General features: G+C 51.2%; 1 protein-coding gene across 2 annotated transcripts in view; it reads left to right on the top strand.

The window, feature by feature from the left end:
- The window catches only part of TCERG1L (transcription elongation regulator 1 like), a 232,072-nt gene that overhangs the window by 194,827 nt on the left and 21,194 nt on the right, over positions 1-16,051 (top strand). For both annotated transcript variants that reach the window (XM_065521620.1, XM_045361756.2), the window contains one exon: positions 12,340-12,475. In XM_065521620.1, coding sequence (XP_065377692.1) covers positions 12,340-12,475 — 136 coding nt within the window. The remainder of the gene's footprint in view (positions 1-12,339; positions 12,476-16,051) is intronic.

The raw sequence follows: 16,051 nt of genomic DNA, 5'->3' as shown, positions 1-16,051 counted from the left end.
AGGTGTATCTTATAAAAATGTAGGTGGATGCCTTTCTTCCATCAGGGCATTTTCTTGAATTGCTTTCATGTCTTTTCTGTTTCGTGGCTTGGAGTCACCTGTGAACTGTTTGGTTCTCCCTCAGCTTCCTCCTGGGTCACCTCCTTTGCACGCTGTTGACGCTTCATCATTATGCTCTTTTTTTTTTTTTTTTTTTTTTTTTTTTTTTGAGACGGAGTCTCGCTCTGTCGCCCAGGCTGGAGTGCAGTGGCGCAATCTCGGCTCACTGCAAGCTCCGCCTCCCGGGTTCACGCCATTCTCCTGCCTCAGCCTCCCGAGTAGCTGGGACTACAGGCGCCCACAACCGCGCCCGGCTAATTTTTTGTATTTTTAGTAGAGACGGGGTTTCACCGTGGTCTCGATCTCCTGACCTTGTGATCCGCCCGCCTCGGCCTCCCAAAGTGCTGGGATTACAGGCGTGAGCCACCGCGCCCGGCCCATCATTATGCTCTTTCTGGATTTCCTCTTCCCTTCTCATCTTCTATTCCTCCTATGATGTCATTTATGACATTTATTCACTCTTGTGTTCCTTCTAGTTTATTCTTCATTTCCACTTTTTCCCCTTTCATTTCTAATTATTTCCCAGATTTTCTCAGACTGTTTTTCAAGTCTTTGACCAATATTCTTTTTTACTCATTTTAAAATAAGACATATGCTGATATTTTGTAACACCTATTTTTTTCTTTTAATGTTTAGCTCCTTTTTGAATAGTCAGCTGAATTGTCGTTCAATGTCTGGGTGTGCCTCCCTGCGGTTCCTCTGCCACCTGGGGACGTTTCTCTGAGCGTCAGTCCCTCTTGGTGGTGGTCTTGGTAGTGGTATATGGGGTGGGACCATGGTGGTTTTCTATCTGTCATCCCTGTTTAGATGAGACTGTGATAAGAGCAGTGGCCCCGGGCAGCGTCCCAGGTCTGTGGCTCTGGGACTCCATCCTAGATTCTGCTATTGTGACACGGGCTGTGTTTTTGGGGGACCTGTCTCCAGATCTGTGGTTCTGGGGTTCCCTCCTAGAGTCTGTGATTATGACGGGGGCTGTGTTTTAGGGACCTGTCCCTTCGCTCTGCATTGCACTCTATCTGGACCTGCCCCTCCATTCCCTGGCATCTCTGTCTGTTGAGGCAGCTGCTGTACTGAGCTCACCAGTCTGTGTCTAGGGTCCAGCTGTTTGGAACTTCCTGGGCCACCCGGGCTCCTAAGAGGTTTGGACCCTGGAAGGCTTCTGCTCTTGTCTGCCTCTGCTTACCATCAGCCTTTTAGCTGCAGAAGCCTGGGGGCTGCCTCTTGGCCTGGGAATGCTGCTCATGACAGGGTCGCGGGCTGGCTGGTGCTCGGGGCCTGGCTGGGATGTGCTTCGGTCTCTGTCTCTGTCAGGGCCCTGGCCTGGACTTGCCATGCACGATGGCATCTCTGTCAGGGCCCTGGCCTGGACTTGCCACGCACACTGGTGTTCCTGGGGGTTCTTCACCCAGCAGTATGTGAAGATGTTGTCTATGGGCCTTTTGTTCTGTTGCTCTGACAATTCGGTGTGAGCTTTTGTGACTTTGGGGAGATAAAAACACTTCCCTTCTGCTTTTGTGGGTTTTAGTTTCCTGCCGTTTGTTTTTGTTTTAAATCTCAGAATTCCTCAGAGTCCTGTGTCCTGAGATGCATGTGACTGGGCTGATGTGTCTCCTTCAATATTACCTAAAATCAACACCTGGAGGCAGCAAGTAGAGACAAGAGAAGAGGTTTTTGTTGCTGAGGGTTTGCTTTTTCAGTGATTAATCAGCCTCCGTCAGCCATGCCCCAAATTCTAGAGCCAAGGTGCCCTGACTGTCTCCCTCAGCTCTTGTCTGGCCCCGTCTAGAGTTCTGAGAGCTCTGAGACCAAGATGTCAGATTGAGAGCTTTGGTAATTTTGCAAATGTTACCAAACTACCTGCCAAAGGACAGGACATGGCCTGGTGTCTGTGCTGCCCTGGGTGGAGGTAGGTGCTGCCTGTCTGGAGCCACCAGTGAATTCTCACATGAGGAGGCTGCACAAGTTACAAGTGCAGAAACACGTCCTGGGGAGGGGCTCAGGGGCATCCTGATTAATTGCTGGGGAAGCCTGGCAGCCGGCACTGAAGCTGGTACTGAAACACAGTCTCCAGCAGAGCTCGTCACAAAGCAGGAGCTCAGGCCAGAGCGGCTGCCTTGCAGCACGGAGCTGCCCCGCCTCCCGCAGCTGAGAGCTGGAGCTTGCTGCTCACTGGGATTCTGCCCCCAGCCAGAACGAGGCCACCAGCAAACCCTTTTCAGCAGATGTTTCGCCTTCTGAGTGGCTCATAAACCTCAGCTGGCAGAGACTTCAGCCCTTCCCAGGCCTTGGTGAGCCTGCCTCTCAGCATGGTGGAGGGTCCAGGAGGCCACAGCTCCCATGGCCTGATCTCTCCTCATTCTGCCCCCTCTCCCCAGCATGGCCCATGTGCCACAGCCACACGGACAGCAAGTGCACACGGGACAGATGAGTGTGGTCACACTGAAGACTGGGAGTGAGCTGTCCAGCCACGGTGGGGCCTGTCTGGCCTTAGGCAGAGCCAGAAATGGGTTTGTGATTCCCGGAAGGGGTGAAGCGGGCGGGGCAGAAGCAGGGGTGCTAGGCATTCAGGAACTGGCCAAGCCAGATAGGCCAACAGTGAGCCTGTGGCTGGGGCACAGGTCCGTGGAGATTCCAAGCAGCCCAGACCCCAGCTGGGAACTCATGATCACTCCTCCAGGAAGATTTTGCATCCCTGCCCATCCCAGAGCCCCATCTCTGTGCACTGGGCAGTGTCACCTCTGCGTAAGGGCAGAGGAGCAGCTGCTCCAGCTGAGTTCACCCAGCTGCCTGCAAGGTTCCTACTCAGGGCCAGCACCAAGCCCCAAAGCCAGGGTTTTGTTGGTGGCCGTGATCCATCCTGGGGAGGCATCCATCTCGATGCCATCATTGGCTGTGAATCCCGACCATCCACGTGAGCAGAGCAGAGCTGGCGGAACCGACGCCCCTGTGCTCCTGTCTCACCCAGGGGCCTGCAGCCCACCCTGATTGATGTGCCAATCTTCCTTACAGCTGCCAGAGGCACGCTTCTGCACTGCACAGTGTCGAGGCTAAAAAACTAGAGAATACAGATCTTTCAAAGTTTGTCTCATCTGAAGACCATTTGTTACAACCACACGTTAGAATGTCTGAGGCCCCATAAGGCAAAAGATTCATAGAAACTTTGATTCCTGCAGAATTTCGCATTGTGTCTAACATCAGATTTACAGTCTGGCAGTATTTTGATGATAAATTCCCAGCCCTCTTTGCTGGAAGAAAGAACAAGTTCTTCCCATCCATAAAATTAAAAAAAAATGAGATGTCATCCAGATGAACAGAGGGCTGGAACCCAGCCTGGAGAGAACGGCTGTGGATGATCAGAAGCTGCCAGAGATGATGAAGGTGAAAAATCATCACCACCACCACCACCATCATCATCTTCACCACCATCTTCATCACCATTATCATCATCTTCATCACCATCATCTTCATCACCGTTATCACCATCACCATCATCTCCACCACCATCTTCACCATCATCTTCATCACCATCATCATCTTCATCACCATCATCTTCATCACCGTCATCGTCACCATCACCATCATCACCACCACCATCTTCATCACCATCATCTTCATCACCGTCATCATCACCATCACCATCATCACCACCACCATCTTCATCACCATCATCTTCATCACCGTCATCATCACCATCACCATCATCACCACCACCATCTTCATCACCATCATCACTGTATCATCATCACCATCATTGTCATCAAAACTATTACTAGACCAGCCATTGTGTTAAATATTTTAAATGCATTATGTCAGTTTTTCCACCTGGACAGTGGGGTTGTGCTGGTGATGAAATGAGGTTATGGAGGGATGCTGAAGAGGAGAAGATTCGACACAGTGAGCCCTCAGTGGATTTAAGGGATTCTTCTTATTTCATTTAATTCTTACAAGCAAATCCCAAGGGGTTGCTACTATTATTATTTCCACTTTATAGAGGAAGAAATGGAGGGTTGGTGAAACGAAGAGACTTGCTTAAGAACAGAGCACACAGTGGGAAAGCCCAGGTTGCAAGCTCAGAGACCACGCATTTCATGAGCGCCCAGCACTCCCTCCCCAGCTCACCCTGCAATGCAGATCCTGTTGTTCTTATTGTTGTTGTTGTCATTTGGGCGATAAAGAAGGTGAAGCCTGTAGAGGCCAGTGCAATGCACATCCACAGACAGGTAGCAACGAAGAGCCAAGCCAGCAGGGGGCCCAGCCTTGCTTGGGTCTCGAAGTCTTGCTCTCCGCTCCTGCATGGCGTAGAGCTGAAAATGTCAAAACCGTAGTGCACTTGCAAAAAGTCACCTTGTTTTATAAATTTCTCTGGCAATTTTGTTCAATGAGAGTAGAACTCAGTGGCCACTCATTCGGAAGGCTTACAGAAATGTGGCAATAATTCCATGCTGGACAAATTCCGGAAACATCGCTCAGAAGGGCAAGGTCTGCGATGCCAAGACAAAGGCTGGGGTGGGGCCAGCCTGGGGGACGGGGACTCCTGCATGCTAAGAGAGGAAGGCTGGAGACCCTGAAACCCTGTTCCTTTAGAAAGTAGAATCTGGAGCTCGGCTGCATAGGATGCTAGTGGGTCTTAGATGGGTCTCCCGCAGCTCAGGAACCTGGCAGTGGGCCCTGGAATTACAGCCTTGGAGACCTGTCAGAGGCCAGAGATCTATGGGATGGTCAAACCCTGACCCAAGGGCCAGGCAGTGTGTGCAGATTTGTATCATCTTGTAGCATCAGCCAGGCAAGGCAAGTTGCACCTTGGTCTACGCCACAGTGATTGACAGAAGAGTGTCCCCTCAGTCTCCAGGAGCCTCCGCTGCCAGGACAGCCTGATGTCATGGCTTCACCTGGTGAGGCATCTTTTCCTCCAGGTGGCCTCCACCCACTCATGCCCTACCTGGAACAATGCATGATTTTCAAAAATCCACCAAGGAAATCATGGGGCAGTCTTGGATGTCCAGGAAAACATTTCTGAAATGCATTTGAGAAGACAGGGGCAGGGCCTCGTCTCCATGGGGTCCTGACGGAAATAACCACGTGCTCTAGAGGCAGCTCCGGGCAGGAACCTACTCCCGCCCTGGCTCCCCGGGTGCTGCCCAAAGCTGTCTCTGCACTTCATGGCTCAGGGTGGCCCCTGGCCAGGCAAGCAGAGAAGCGAGCACTAAGTCAGGACTCGGGGCAGTCGGAGGCCAGGATGCGTTACTTTCAGAGGCTCTGGGGTCCCATGTCCCTGGGAGTGAAAGGTCACAGCCCTGCCATGGGTGAGGAGACATCAGGACCTGGACCCTCGAAGACCTCTGAGCACTGCCCCCCATACCCTCCCCTCACTGACCTCCTTGCCACTGTCTCTGGAATATTGTTAGATGCTCCTACCTTAGGGCCTTTGCATAGCTGAGCCCTGAGTCTGGAATGAGCCTCCTCACCTCTTCCTAGGATCTGCTTGTGGGTGTCCTGCCTGCCTGGTGATGGTCTCAGACCCTCCCCTCAGCTGCGTTCATTTGTTTGCTTTTTGTGACTTCCTGAGCATCCAGCATCTTTGAATACACCACCCAGTTTACTAACTTGGTGGTATTGGTTATTTGTTACTCTCTGTTCCTCCCTCTAGGATGTGAGCCTGGTGAGGGCAGGGGCCTGGGATCCCAGGGTCTGGAGCAGGGTCCGCTGCAGACACCAGCAGCCATGTGCTAACCAAGGGGCCCCACGCAGCCCTCTGCAGGCCCCTGCAGGTGAGGGTTTCTGTTCAGTCTCATGACAGCCGTGTGGGGCCAGTGGGTTGTGTAATAGATGAACGACCTGGGAGGCTCAGAGAAACGAGGCAGGTTGCCCCAGTTGGGAGGACCACAGGGTAGTTCCCATGGCAATGCCTGCTGAATGTAATTGAAGCGAATTTGATTGCACCCGAGTTCTGACAGCAATTCTCTGACACCAACTGGGTGTCCTACAATTAAGTCTAGTTCTGACACCAACCACCCAGATACTGCAGACCCCACAGGGGAAGGGCTCAGCCCCAAGAAGACCATCCCTACCTCAGACACCAGCTGCAAGTGGGGTCCCCAGGCTACCCTCACATCTGTCTGATTTGGTTACAAATTCTGGAGCTCTTGCCACCCTCCTTCAGGTTTGATACTTTGCTAGAATGACTCGTAGAACTCACGGAAAGTGCTATGCTCACGATTCCCGTTTTATCTTATGATCAAGGTGACAACTCAGGAACAGCCAAATGGAAGAGACTCATGAGGTGAGATCGGGAAAGGTCTCAAGGGCAGGGAAATCCACTGGTAATATTCTTTTCTCTGTCCCCCTACATTTGTCTTGCTGCCAGTATACTGATTTGTTCACCAACCAGGGCACTCCTGAAACTCATTGTTCAAGGGTTTTATTGGGGTTTTATTACAGAGAAATGATTGATTAATTTATTGATCACTGGTGAGAAGATTTAATTCAATCTCCAGCTCCTCTCCTCACCCTGGATGGCAGGTGGTGGGTGGGGCTGGACATTCCAACCCTCTAGTCTTCAGGGCTGCTGTTTCCTGGCATGCCAGCGCCTTCGTTGAGACTAAGAACCCAGTGAGTGGCCTCATTAGTGCAGCTAAGATGTGGTATGGTGGAGAGGTCTCCTTATGAATAGCAAAGGTCATTTCTAGTGCTTAGGATGTTCCAAGAATTTTTTGGATCTCTGCCAGGAACTGGGAGTAAAGACCGGATTAATTATTTGTTATATCATAGGCCTAACATTTTGGGTTCCCAATCCACTCTTCCCCAGCAAACAATACTGCCAAAGGGCCCTTGGGGAGGCTGGCAGTGTGTGGCATGGTGCAGTCACTTGTTAGAAGTGAGGCTGCAAGAGACATTGTTTATGATAAAACAAGACTGAAGTGAGGGCTGGCACAGCCTCTGGAAACTTCCACAGACTGGCTGTCAGCACGGACCTCTGATGGTAGCGTGGCACCTGCAGGCTGAGACAAGACTATGCCAGAGGCAGGCCAGGGCCGAGGGGCCTGTGCCCATACCTGGGCCTCACAGCTCATCACCAGCATGGGTGTGTGGTGCTGTCCGTCTGCAGGGCTGCAGCTGGGAGACCTGGCACCTGCAGGCTGAGACAAGACTATATGGGAGACAGGCCAGGCAGAGGGGGCATCTCTGCCTCTGTGCCCACGCCCAGGCCTCACAGCCCATTATGAGCGTGGGTGTGTGGAGCCATCCATCTGCAGGGCTGCAGCTGGGAGACCTGCTAGAGGCGTCTGTCTGGTGCTTCCTGTGGAACATTTTTATGAACAAGCTGGATGAAGACGCAGGAGGCCTATTTATCAAATTTATAGGAACTGCAAAGTTGGGAGGCAGAGCTAGTAAGTTGACGGCAGAGTCAAGATGTTTAAATATTTCATCAGGATGAAATTAACAGGATCACATCTGCATCATAGAATTGCAGTATTGCGAGGCATTTTCAGATCATCTGGTCGGAAGCATATATCTTACCATGAGTAAGATCCAGAGAGTTTCCATATTTTGGCCAAGGTTGTACAGCAAGTCATCCTCACCTGTAAGGCTCAGAAACACCTTGACCTCGTCACATCTGCAGACAGGCCTCTCCAGAACCAGGTCCTCCCTCCTATGTCTGCATTTTCCCCACGTCCCATGGCAGCACCCTGGCAGAGTGACGCCATCTCAACCTGTGTCATCGTCTGTGTCTCTTCCCTGCTCATGTTCTGTCTTGGAGCCGTGGTCCACTAGAATGTCTGCTGTTTCTGCAGAGTCTCTCAAATAATTGTGTTCATGGGAACACCAACCGGAAGCCCACCACAGGGATACCTCTGACACTGACCGTCTCTGCACTGTGGATTTCAGCCCTGACACACCTGTGCACCTGAGGCTTCATGTGTGTGTAACCTTAATTCACGTCCCACTAGACTGTAAGCTCCTTGGGCAGTGAGGGGCTCCTTGTTCCAGCTACAGTGTCGCAGGGCCTAGTATGGGTGGACACACCACACCTGCAAGCTGGAGAGGGAGGGAAGGAGCAGGAGGGGTTGCTCTGAGGGGTCGATGTGGACCATCTCACTGAATCCACACGACAGCCCTAGGTGAGTGCTAGGACCACCTCATGGGAGCATGCTGGGGCTGAAGGCGTCAGTACATTTGCCCACGTAGAGGTTTGGATCTTGACCCATCCAGCTGGGCTGTCTGAGCCTCCATCCATCTGGGTCATGCTATGATGACACCTGGGTGTCAGCCTGCGAGGGAATGGGTGGGTGCCTCAGCCTGGCTGGAGAAGCTGAATATCACACATCCTCTAGCCTGGAGCCAGCAACTGCTTGGTGTTTGTCATTCCTCTGCCAGGGCAATGGTTCCAACCTCAGAGATGGTTCTGCAGAAAGGATCTGGGTGGAGAGAAGTGACTCTGAGGGTTTAGGGGTGCACTCTGCACCCACAGCAGGTGTGCACAGCCTCAGATGGACCATTAAAGTGTCTTGTTTACAAAGGGAAAATCATGGCTTTGGTTGCAGTGCCCGGAACCCAACTCCACTGGATCTCGGATTTGTGCATTTTACTGGATAATATGCTGCCCTCTGCACATGGGCAAAATCAGAAAACCTCAGCTTTACAGACTTACCAGCGTGGGACAGATGCCTGCATGTGCACACACACAGGCTCACTCACACACATGAATCATTAACAGATCAATTGGCCAGCTCAGAGGCTGGGGGAAGGGACAGAACCAGGAGAAGAGAGCTCAGGGGTGGGATGGTCACCACACTGAGGGGCAGAAGGCAGGGAGGGGCTGACCCTGGGCGTGAGGGCCCCCAGCCCAGGGTTATGGTGCCCAGATTTCAGGAGCACCTACCCTGGTTAAAGGTTGACCAAGACCAGGCCCCTTTCAACCTATACGCTAGACCTGGAAAACTTCCCAAATCCATGGGTTACCTTAACGAGGCTTCTGTGATGCAGTAAGGCTGCCTCCCCGGCTGGCAACTGGCAGTGCTTGTGCACACCAATTAGTGCGTCCTCGGGGACGCCGCCTTTACCGGCAGGAAAACCGTGACTTGAGCTATCTTTACTAAAAGTATTAGAATTCACTTTTTGTTAAAGGTACAGAAATCATTCAGCCATAAGAATATCAAAGATATATTTAGCTAGTTTGCATTTGCTTTCAACCGATTCTAACAGAACTGATAGCCATTTGGAAGGCATGCAGCAGTCCTGAATAGAGTATTGTGTTGAATAAGCTTCAACACACCATCACCGCACAGTCTAAATGTGCCTTTTCTTCTTATTTCAAGTTGCAACAATACAGGCCTTGTTTCACATTTCTATTTTTAACTAATGAAAATTTATTACAGGGAAATCCTAATTATACCCTTTGGAGTACGATACAATTGGAAATCCACTGGTAATATTCTTTTCTCAAAATTCCATGTAATTGCATAAGAAGCAGAGAATGTAAATTCTCTTGGAATAGTTGGTCTATAAATACAATTCTCGAATGGGCTGAGCAATCTTTCTGTTTCTTTGCACATTTTGTATTCGTTGGGATTAATCCATATTACAGCCCCTGTGAGTGAAAACCCCTTGTTAGACATAAGGCGTTGTATATTCTCAGCACATCCTCAACATGGTACTAATGAATTTCCCAGGACCTTGGACAGACCATGAGGAAACATTTCTCACTTGGCAGGTGTTGGGAGGCCTGGACGGCCGGGTCTGGCCCCTAGATGACCACCTGTACCTTTTCCCGTCTGACCCCTTACTTCCTCTCCAAATGAGAAAAGTAGTGTAATCTTCACCTAGCATCCAAACCTCCTGGGGGAGGCCCACTTGGGCCACATGAGCCTGCATGGTGGGAGCTGTCCTGTGCATTGGAGGACACTTCACAGCATCTCGAGTCTCCACTCCCAGGTGCTGGTAACATCTCCCCAGTTGTGGCAACCACAAATGTCTCCAGACCTTGCCAAATGTCCCCTGGGGCAAAATCATCCCCAGTGGAGAACATGGCACTATTGTCAAAACCAGAGCTGGACAGTAGTTAAAGCCATAAAATCAGATTATATTCACGACTGTTGCAAAGGAGGAAAAGAGACCAGGCTCAATTCCAAGTTTGGCATGGAAAAACAGGAATTGATAGCCACGGTCAGGGTTGGGGGTCAGTGGATGGAAAATTAGCAAGAGCAGACTTCAGGGATCAGGGAGTTTTGGCTGAACCAACCTCAGCAGATTCTTGCTGAGTCAGATCTAGGGGATGGCAGAGGATGAGAAATCTGATAAGGTGTCCAGGTGAGCAGAGTAAGGGAAGGGCAGGGAAGACCATGGCTAATCAGTTTAGCGGTACTCTTAATGCAAAGGTGAGCATGGAAGTTCAAAATCCTAGGCCTACTGAAAAGTTCAGGGGAGCCTGGGGAGACCATGGCCCAGGAGAGACTCTTGCCTCTAGGCCAAATCAGAAAGCTCAGACAAAGGTTCAGAAAAATCACAGTTCAGATCCCAGGGTGATCTGGTTTTGAAAGGAGCAGGTAAGGCCTTTAGATGCACGTTCCCGCCATTCCTACATCTCCAGGCACTTAGGGAGCTCCCAGAATGTAGGAGGCCCTAAGCCACTGCTTATGAGAGGACTGCTCTTCATGATTGCTGGCTGAGCTTGACCTAAGTGCAGCAGAAAATGAGGGAGCTCGGCTGGGCGCGGTGGCTTGCGCCTGTAATCCCTGCACTTTGGGAGGCCAACGCGGGCGGATCACAAGGTTAGGAGATCGAGACCATCGTGGCTAATATGGTGAAACCCTGTCTCTACTAAAAATGCAAAAAATTAGCCGGGCATAGTGGCGGGAGCCCTTAGTCCCAGCTACTTGGGAGGCTGAGGCAGGAGAATGGCGTGAACCCAGGAGGCGGAGCTTGCAGTGAGCCGAGATTGCACCACTGCACTTCAGCCTGGGCGACTGAGTGAGACTCCATCTCACAAAAAAAAAAAAAAAAAAGAAAGAAAAGAAAATAAGGGAGCTCTCAAATGGGTGGTCTGATGATCCATGGGTAGGTGTGGGAGCAGGGCCAGGCCATGGAGCAGGCCCATGAGGGCTCAGCATGGTCGGACCGAGGGTGTGCCAAGCCTGCGTGGATTGAGTCTGCCCATCCTGGAGAACAGGCTGCATCCTGAGGTGCGGGGGGCAGCTGACGGACCTGCTCCCAGGCAGGGCCAGAGCGGGAAGGAGAGGAAGCCAGACACAAGAAGAACGGTGTCTGCATTTGGCCAAACACGTTCTCCCAGCAGCAAACATTTAATTTTTTCAAAAGAATATTTCTAGATGCTTCTTAGAATCCAGTGTAGAACCATAAAGAGATCTATCCACGTGCAGTTAAAATAATGCAAGGGGGAGAGTTGGTACTTGAAAAAGGTGGGCCTCTCACATTTCTTCCATAGGAGTAGGGTCCCGCCTCCCTGCCCTTGTGGTTTGAAAGGGAGTGCTGGTCAGCTTCCCAGCCTAGCACAGTCAGCTCGTGGGGTCCCTCCCTCCCTGCCCACCCTGGGTTCCACCTTGTGCAGCTCCTGCTGCTGCCCACAGTGTCTGGGGCCTTGGCAGGGGCCACCCCTCTGCTGTAGGAGGGAACTTCTCCAGGGCCCCTGGGTGATCCCATTCTCCACTGTCCTCTGTGCCTGGGGAGGGGTCCCAGCCTCCTTCTTTGTCACTGAAGTTTCCCTTTGGGGTTAGATCTCAGGACACAAATGGTTCTGTGCATAACTGTCTTCCAGGAATTTGTCCAGAACAAAGGGGCCATGAATGAGTGAAATGATTGTTCGGATGAAAAGCCTGCTACTTACCCCTCCATGACCCCATCTCTGCAGCGGCACCTGAGGCCTGGCTTCCCTGCCATGGGCCGTGGGCAGCATGGAGTCCTGGAGTGAGGGCCTGCCCGGGAGACACGCCGGTTGGCCTCCGGGGTGTGGTTCTGCCTGCACCTGAGCTTCAGCTTCTCGCAGCCGGGCCCAGGGCTGGGACTTCAATTCCAGCCTCCTGCTCTGGACTCAGCCAAGCCCCGTGCCTGCCAGGAGCAAATGTGCCACCCTTGCTGGGGAGACCACGTCAGGCTTTGTGAAGAGCTGTCAAAGAGACTGTGTTTCTGAAAGAGTTACCTCAAGGAGGGTTTGTAAAGGTTGTAATAAGAACCGGCTGGGTCCCCATGAGTGTGTCTAACTCTCTGCATCTTGTGTCCCTGAAGGACCGAAGGCTGCGGGAGTCCCAGGCCAGAGGAGGCAAAGAGAGAGGACAAAGGCACAAGGACGCCACCCCCACAGATCCTCCTGCCCCTGGAGGAGCGTGTGACCCACTTCCGGGACATGCTGCTGGAGAGAGGGGTAAGGCGCAGCAGCTGAGGGGCTGCATTCCGGCGGCAGACCCTGGGGAACAGCAGCTGAGTGGCTGTCCCTGCCTGAGGGACGTCTCCTCCTCACTGAGTTCATGATCAGGCTGAGTGACTGTCCTGGCCTGAGAGATGATGTGTCATCCTTACTGAGTTCCTGATCAGGCTAAGTGACCATCCCAGGGCCTGAGGGATGCCTCCCTCTTACTAAGTTCCCAGTTGTGCTGAGTGAGGGGCAGGTGCTAAGTGAGTGGAGGCTGAAGGGCAGCCAATGTGGAGAGGAGGTCCTGCTTCACCTCTGAAAGGAGAAAGGTGCCTTTGTGGTTTCTCCTGTGGGCATGAGGCCTGAGAGGCCGGCAGGTGGGGTCCACAGGGAGGCCAGGTCCTGGGTGGCCTGAGGAAGCACGCACTGCGCAGATGGGGTTCCTGCGGGAGCTGGGCCAGGTTGCGGTGCCCGACCTCCCTGTGCAGCTTCCCCATGGGGTTGTCCATCCTACCTAGTGGGACTCGCTCCCCTAGGGATGAACGTGACTGTTTTTAAAATAAACTTAGGATATCTTCAGTGTAGCTGATTTCCAAATCTCACTTTGAATTGGGGGCCAGGGGGGATTTTATATTCAGATCCCCTTTCAATGACTATCATTTCCTGCTTTGGCTCTGGGTATAACATGAGCCAGAGGCAGTATTTCAGCCCCGCTGGATTTCCTCAGAAAGTAAGGCTGAATGCAGATGGCAGTGATGGGCCCCACGTGTGAGGATATTTATAATGAACACACAAATGGCCTTTCAGACTGAAGAGCAAGTTTCCTCTGCAGCCAGCACCCACCCCCAGGCTGCTTTCTGGCCCTCCCACAGCTGGTAACTCCCAGGGTCCTGGAGAGGGGCAGGGACGGAGCTGCCTGGAAACGCAGCTCCCTGCAGAACAGAGAGGTCTGAGCAGAACCCTCATAAGGGTTAGGGCTGGGGCGCTGTCCTGGGTCGGGGTTAAACCCTGGGGGAACAGGAAACATTGAGCAGATCCTACCCCTTAGGAATTTTATGGAGGAAGGAGCTGGTCCCACCCACCCCCAGGGACACGTCTCCTCCAAAGCCCCTTGAATTTGAATGTGTGCACCTGTTTATGTATTTCATCATTCACTCAAAGGTAAAACACAGCCCTGGGCCTCAAGGAACCAGAAGGAAACTTAGGCGCGTAAGCTGGTGACTGCAGTGCGTGTGTCAGGCTGAATTAACACACGCGCCGAGAGGCACGGAGCACGATGTGGACTCACACGTGTGTGGAGCCGGCCCTGGCACGATGCACCGTCTGGGTGTTGGTTTGTTTTTCAAAAAATGTTATTTTAAAAGCTGTTTTTACTAGCCTCAAATTTTGTTTTAAAACGAGACTTTAGTCCCTCCCTCTTCCTGCCCCCCCGGCTTCCTGCCCTCCCGCCACTCTTGGCATGGGGGTCTTTGTTGTAGTTTCTCCTAACTTGGTCTCTGCAGGATGGCGAAAAGCTCTCGCCCTGCCCCTGCCGCCAGGTGTTCCCCGTGTGCCTTCACGGACTCTTCTTTTTTTTTTTTTTTCTTTCAAATCTTTTATTATTATTATTATTATTATTATTATTATTATTATACTTTAAGTTCTAGGGTACATGTGCATAACGTGCAGGTTTGTTACATATGTATACTTGTGCCATGTTGGTGTGCTGCACCCATCAACTCGTCAGCACCCATCAACTCGTCATTTACATCAGGTATAACTCCCAGTGCAATCCCTCCCCACCCCCCTCCCCATGATAGGCCCCGGTGTGTGATGTTCCCCTTCCCAAGTCCAAGTGATCTCATCGTTCAGTTCCCACCTATGAGTGAGAACATGTGGTGTTTGGTTTTCTGTTCTTGTGATAGTTTGCTGAGAATGATGGTTTCCAGCTGCATCCATGTCCCTACAAAGGACACAAACTCATCCTTTTTGATGGCTGCATAGTATTCCATGGTGTATATGTGCCACATTTTCTTAATCCAGTCTGTCACTGATGGACATTTGGGTTGATTCCAAGTCTTTGCTATTGTGAATAAACATACGTGTGCATGTGTCTTTATAGCAGCATGATTCATAATCCTTTGGGTATATCCCCAGTAATGGGATGGCTGGGTCATATGGTACTTCTAGTTCTAGATCCTTGAGGAATCGCCATACTGTTTTCCATAATGGTTGTACTAGGTTACAATCCCACCAACAGTGTAAAAGTGTTCCTATTTCTCCACATCCTCTCCAGCACCTGTTAGAATGGCGATCATTAAAAAGTCAGGAAACAACACGGACTCTTCTTTATCCTGGTGGACGGCCTGATGCCCAAGAGTCCAGCCGGTGACTGGGTGGCCCTCTCACAGGAAACCTGCTTATATCAGCACATGCCCTTGTGACTGCGTCTTTACCAAGATAGTCACCTTCTAGGAGAGCCCTGCCTGGGAGCAGGGTCAGGTTCGGGGGTGTCACTGGGCAAGAGGCAGGAGAGGCCGTTTTGTGATCCACAGGTCCAAGTGCAGGCAGTTTCCCAGTCCTTACTGTTGTGCCCCTGCGACTACATGGCCCTTGTGGAAATGGCTGTAATTCTGAGTTTCCGAATAGGCCTGGCCAGGCTGGCCTGGTTGGATTATCAGGCAGGAGACATGACTTGTCTTCCCTGAAACATGATGGCATCACGAACATTTGGGAAATAGGAATAAAACATTCCCTTTATCATGACTCGTCTTCCCTGAAACATGATGGCATCGTGAACATTTGGGAAATAGGAATAAAACATTCCCTTTATCTTACTAACGTCCAAGTTTTCCATCTCTTTGTTTTGGAAATGAGGCAGGCCCAATTTACCAACACAGTTTTAAACTGACCTACCTGCTCAAGAGGCCGGCCTTCCCTTCCCGGGCAGGGATGCTGGCGGACTCAGTTTACGTGGCCTCTTGAATTTCTCCAAATGGCCTTGGCTGAGAGATTTTACTAATGAGATTTTCAGAGCCTTTTTACCCCAATGAGAGTGGGTGATTCATTTCAACTTTTTCTTCTCAGATTATTATACAGGAATCAGCAAAGTCATCTGAATGTGAAGCAGTAACTACAGGGTGTGTGTTTACCCCAAGAGAAAGGGACTGGGGTGAAGCCTAGTCCCGTGTCTCATGAGGATCTTCAGGAGAGGCCCACACGCAGCTCATGAGTAGAAAAGATCAATCCAAATTTACTGTGAATATCATAAAGCAATGCCACCATTTATGACTTTTCAGCTTTGTAAAATCAGCTGGCAGATCTGCTCATGCTCAGGAGAATTTCACAGCTAAACCCACAAGGTTTCTAGATGCCTAACAATGAGGTACAGAAAGGTCAGTTTTTCATGGACTGAGTGATTCATAAGATTTTTTATTGCATTTGTTCAATACTTCAGTTCAGAAATTCATGTACTTGTGGAGTGATGAAGGGTGGACCCTGGGGTTTTTAGTAGTTTAGAAAGGGCAGAGTTTGGGCCCTGCCATGGGGATTGTGCCCTGGGGCAGCGGGATGAAGGTTTTGTGGTTTTGTGGCATGTAAATGATGGTT

The sequence above is a fragment of the Macaca fascicularis genome, chromosome 9 (assembly GCF_037993035.2).
Source record: "Macaca fascicularis isolate 582-1 chromosome 9, T2T-MFA8v1.1".
NCBI lineage: Eukaryota > Metazoa > Chordata > Mammalia > Primates > Cercopithecidae > Macaca > Macaca fascicularis.
Note: the sequence above shows the minus strand (reverse complement) of the source record. Positions and strands in the feature narration are given on the sequence as shown.